Source organism: Propithecus coquereli, unplaced genomic scaffold, assembly GCF_000956105.1.
Source record: "Propithecus coquereli isolate 6110/MARCELLA unplaced genomic scaffold, Pcoq_1.0 Scaffold434, whole genome shotgun sequence".
Lineage (NCBI taxonomy): Eukaryota > Metazoa > Chordata > Mammalia > Primates > Indriidae > Propithecus > Propithecus coquereli.
The window spans coordinates 513728-518934 of NW_012150108.1; the positions used below are offsets into that span (position 1 = coordinate 513728).

General features: G+C 49.4%; 1 protein-coding gene across 2 annotated transcripts; it reads right to left on the reverse strand.

Moving 5' to 3' along the window:
• On the reverse strand, nucleotides 1–4940 carry ZNF32 (zinc finger protein 32). Of its 2 annotated transcripts, XM_012653903.1 has the most exons (3): nucleotides 4855–4940; nucleotides 2436–2575; nucleotides 1–860 (listed from the first exon to the last, which is right to left on the reverse strand). In XM_012653903.1, the coding sequence occupies exons 2-3, from the start codon at nucleotides 2503–2505 to the stop codon at nucleotides 109–111; spliced, it is 822 nt and encodes a 273-aa protein (XP_012509357.1). In that variant the 5' UTR covers nucleotides 2506–2575; nucleotides 4855–4940; the 3' UTR covers nucleotides 1–108. The 2 variants fall into 2 exon arrangements, with proteins under 2 accessions (XP_012509357.1, XP_012509358.1); XM_012653904.1 differs by lacking the exon at nucleotides 4855–4940 and having other exon boundaries at nucleotides 2436–2634.
• Between the last annotated feature and the right edge of the window lie 267 nt (nucleotides 4941–5207).

Genomic DNA, 5207 nt, shown 5'->3' on the forward strand with positions numbered 1-5207 from the left:
GGACTTTTTGAAAGATTCTCCATGCATTCCACAGAGTCAGATAGGTTCCTGATCTCAGAGGATTTTGTACTTTTGATTCACAAAGAGAACTTCCTTTGAAGAGAGCAGTCAAAGGGTGAGCCTTTGTGAGCAGCTTCGCTGGTGCACAGCCAGACTCCCTCTCTGAGTAAAGCTTTTCCCACATTGGCCACACAGATAGGGCGTCTCTCCTGTGTGGATTTTGCCATGCAGAATACAATTCCCCCTAGTGTGGAAACTCTTCCTGCACTGGGTACAGGCATAGGGCTTCAGGCCTGTGTGGACTCTGATGTGAACAATTAAACTTCCTTTCTGACTGAAGGCTTTTCCACACTGATCACATCTGTAGGGCTTCTCACCGCTGTGAACTCTTCTGTGAACAGCAAGGTTACTTTGATTCCTGAAGCTTCTCTGACAAATAGCACACTCATAGGGTTTCTGTCCAGTGTGGAGTCTCTCGTGGACGGCTAGACTACCTCGCTGACTGAAGCTTTTCCCACACTCCTTGCACTGGTAGGGCTTCTCTCCTGTGTGTATTCGCTGATGTGTAACAAGATTACCTTTGGCCCTGAAGCTTTTCCCACAGTGGGTACACTCAAAAGGTTTTTGACCAGTGTGGATTCTCTCATGTAATGTTAGACTGCCTTTTTGCCGGAAGGATTTTCCACACTCCTGGCATTCATAGATCTTTTGTCTCGCTCCAGGTGAATCTTCCTGTAGTGTCTTAGCATCTGGGGATTTTTGTTCCAGCTTCTCTCTTCTGAAAGAATTCTGGATATCCCAGCTTGAGGATCCTGTGGCCTCAGAATGATCATATTTGTGGTGAGCTTCAGTCATCACATCTGGGAAAATGAGAGGGAAGTCATGTAAGGTGCACCAATACGTTCAGTGAGAAGAAAAGGGAAAAAAGAAACATAATACTTTGAGTGCTTATTATGTGCCAGGCATTATACTAAGTACCACGCATAGATAATTTAATCCTAAAAATCCTACAGATAATGAGAGCATAGGGAGGTTGTCAAAGATCACACAGCTAGGTAGGTTAGAGTTGGGATTCACACTCAGGAATGTTCCACTGTAGTACACTGCCTCTAATTTTTGTTTTCTTTTTTAAAAGACAGAGTCTTCCTCTGTCACCCAAGCTGGAGTTCAATGGCACCCAAGCTGTAGCTCACCGTAGCTTTCATCTCCTGGGCTCGAGCGATCCTCCCGCCTCAGCCTTTTGAGTAGCTAGGACTATAGGTGCACACCACCGTGCCTTGCTAATTTTTCTAATTTTTTATAGAGATGGGGTCTCGCTAGGGTACTCAGGCTGATCTTGAACTCATGGCTTCAAACAATCCTCCCACCTTGACCTCCAAAGTGCTGAGATTACAGGTGTGAGCCACCACTCCTGGCCTCTAACTTTAATTTAATTTAGCCTCACAAATAATCTTGTGAAGTAGACGTGATTATCTCTTTAACAGATAAAAAGCAGCCTCAGAAAATTAAGAAAACTGTATAGGATCACATACAGCCCCACACCCAAGTTATATCTGACTCCAAAACAGGTGTGGATCCAGGTTGTGTAGGGCTCAAAGCTTTAAAACTTTAGAGGCAACCCTTTAAGAAAATGTATAAAATTAGGCACAGGGCATTGAAGAGACCAATGCAAGTGAGGGATTCTGAAGTTTAAGTTGCATTAGCTTCCTACGAAATCCACCTCTGTCCAGTCTGCTCTCTTGACAGTGGAGCGAGCTCCATGACCTCAGAAAATATGTAGCAGAATCCCTGGTACTTTATATCTATCATCGCTAATTCCACACAACCCTACAAGATACAGCCTACTGTCCCATTTTACAGATGAAGAGCCTGGAGCTTACGGAAGTTAACTTGTCTGATATCACAGATCTAGACAGGACAATTATAGAATCTGATTCAAGGAATTTCTCCCTTTAAAATCAATGCTACTTTTAGTCTACTAAGCTGTGGTTGAACTGAAATCAATTTTTGTTTGGAAGTTATCATTAAACACTTCCTATGCAGATATTGACTATTTTCCAACAGTGCCTCTGAGCCTCCTAGTACACTTTAAATACAGGTCCATTGATGACAGTTTTCTTGGTGTTATCCTAGGGGAATTTTCTCCCTGTTCCGTTGCCTTATCGACATTCAGTGACAGTGCTAAGATTTAAGCTTCTCATTCATTTTCTTAGAAACTACCTCAAGACTATCTCCCTATCAAGATTGTTCTCTTGCTCTGTTTTTACTATTATTTCTAACTCCAGTTTGTAGGCTTTTCCTGTAACCCCCAGACACAGTAAGCTCCATCAAAGGAAGGTCTCCCCTGCGTCCTCAGACTGCCAACCAGTGCCGAGGACAGGAACACTGAGTATCCGTGAGCTGAGGGCATCCTAGCCATCAACCGACTCACTCACTGAAGAATGCTACATTCTGGGCGTATCTTCCGTGACAGTCCAGCAGAGTGGCTGCTGGGAATCCAAACATGTCCACTCCTGCTGTAGGACCTCAGTTACGCCCTCTTCATATGATTCTTCCATGAGCTGTTCCTGAGCACCTGAGGGGCAAAACAAACAAAAACAAACAGGAAAAGGCAGGAGAATTGGTAAGGGGGAAAGATTACATTAACTGAAGCTCCAGTTTGGGGTACAAGTGAATAGAGGAAATCTGGACTGCCTGATGTAATGTCAGTCACCTGCAATGTCACCGCAACATGGGCCCAGAGGTGGCAGGGCCACACACAGATGAGTCCAGGAGGAAAGAGGAGGTGAGAAAGCAGAGAACACATACACACATATCCTCTTCCTGCCAATCCCAAGGTAATGGTCACTCCTGTTTGTACTTCAGTCTTGACATGTGATTGGGATCTTCCACTTCCTCCCCCCCCCAACCACCTGCTATTTTATCCTTCCAGCCCCAGAGGAATTCAGAATCTAAAAAACCAGCACTGTAGCCCTCATGATTGGTTCCATGTTGGAAATAGTTCCAGCTCTCCTCTCCAGTATCCCTGTAGGTTATAAGGATATAACAAGCGATTTCCTATGTTACTTTTTAACAATTCTTATGAGGCTCCAGACCCAGAACCACCCCTCTCCTATTCTTGAAGATATGAGGGTACCAGTTTTGAAGAAGTGTAAATACTTGTCAATTTTTGGAAAAGGTAAACCTACTCTGGACTCCAAAACCAAACCCAAGGCACTGCAACTAGGTTAAGTAACTTGCCCAAAAGCCCCAAAACAAGAAAGAAGCAAAGGGGAACAAAAGGTCAAAACCAAAAACTCCCAAAACAAAACCCGAGCTCCCAAAACAAAAAAGTCCCCAAGTCCCCAACACCAAAAAAGTGGGGAAGAATCCTAAAAAAAGGAAACGAAAGGAAAAAAAGTTGAACAAAACCAAATAACCCTCCAAGGGCCAAGAAACCCCCTGCAAGGAAAAAATAACCTTTTCCGCCAATTTTGAAAAATCCCTCCTCAAAACCCCAATAACGAAATCCTAAAACTTTTTTTTTTTAATGTAGTGATTCAGTGCATAATCTTTGTTTCCCTCTGGTATGTCCTATCGAAATGCTGGCCTCCTGATTTAATGAGATAGTAGTATGATGCTACATTTCTTTGTTTTGTTAACCTAAACACCTGGTTCTTCTTGGCAACTGCACATTCTGCTACACGTTGTGATAACCAGGAGAGCCGTTTTGAACTTTTATTTGGAGGACTCACTTCCAACTTGGAACACAAGCTACAAACCAATTCCCTACCAGAGCGTCAGCACCTCACTTGGAAGGTCAAGGTATTCCTGCTCGACAACTGCACATCCACTAAGAGTCAGTGGGGAGCACATGGCACCTGCTACCTGGGGTTGGACTGTCTGGACTGCATTCCAGAAAATAGAGTTTGGTCAGAACAACTGGGTAGAATTTACAGCTTTGCCTCTTCCCCTGCTGTGAGGTCTTCAACAAATAACAACTGAGCTGTGTCTCCGCACTTCCTTGATTAATAAAGGGAAAGGTCATGGTTTTCCTCCCTAGATCACAGCTCAGGGGAATCAATTTCCTGAAGATTTTGGAGAAAGCGTCTTTATAACAGAAAACAATCGTTTTTCCTTTTAGAAAGGCTATTACATCCTTTCTAAAAAGCTCAGAATTAGGCCTGGAGAGACCTCGATTCTTGCCGTGGCTCCCCCAGTACATGACCTTGGGCAAGCAACCGAGCAGCCCTGCCTCGGTTCCTCACTCATTTGGGTTAACACCACCGTCTTACAGGGCAGCTCCCGGGAGCATCAAAGAACCAAACGTGAAGGGTCTCTGGCATGACCTGCGGACTTAAGGCCTCACCTCCAGAGTCCTCGGAAGAGGAGGACTAGGACAGGGTAAACGCAGCCGCCTTGGGAGCCTCTGGGGGACAGTTTCAGGATTTCAGCTTCGGGACGGGGGATCTTCCCCGACACCCCGCTCCGGTCTCTCCCACGCTCCGCCCGGAGGGTCTGCCCTTCTCACCCGCCCGGGCCTCCCCCGCTCTCCAGGGTGCGGGCCTTCGCCTCGCCCCGCCCCGAGGGCGCGCCCGGCCCCAGCTCTCGCGCAGACCCTCCCCTTCCGCCTCGGGCCTGCGGGCCCCGCTTCCCGGACCTCGGCAGCCAGCTCTCCGGCCCGGAGGAGCCTTCTCTGCGGGCCGCCGAGCCCTGCTCTCGCGCCTGGCCTCCCTCGGGGCCCAGGCCGGCCAGCCCTGCTTACTGCCGGGGGCCGCAAGCGCCAGGCGGCACGCGAAGGGCCCGGGGGCGGCGGCCCGACGGTGCAGTCCCGCCTCGCTCGGGCGCACTGACCCGGCCGGCGGCCTCACTCACCGCAGCGGGGCGCGCCCGCAGACAGACAAAGGCCGGCGCCGGGCCCGCAGCAGCACCGTCTCCAGCGGACCGGACTACAACTCCCAGGAGCCCTCCGCGCGAGCCCGCCCGCCGGGCCCCGGACCTCGGCGTCGCCGGCTCCCCGGAGCACTGTGGGAAATGTAGTCCGGCGGCGCGCACAGCGCTCGGGCGCCGCGGGGCCGGTCTGCGCGGAGACCTGGGGCCGCCGGAATGGACTGGGAGCCCGGAGCCGCAAAGCGCTGACTTGTCGGCGGACGCTGAGCCGGGGCCCAGACATGCACGCTCGGGTTAGCAAGACCTGGAAGGACGGCATGGTGTAGCAGGCCGCTAAG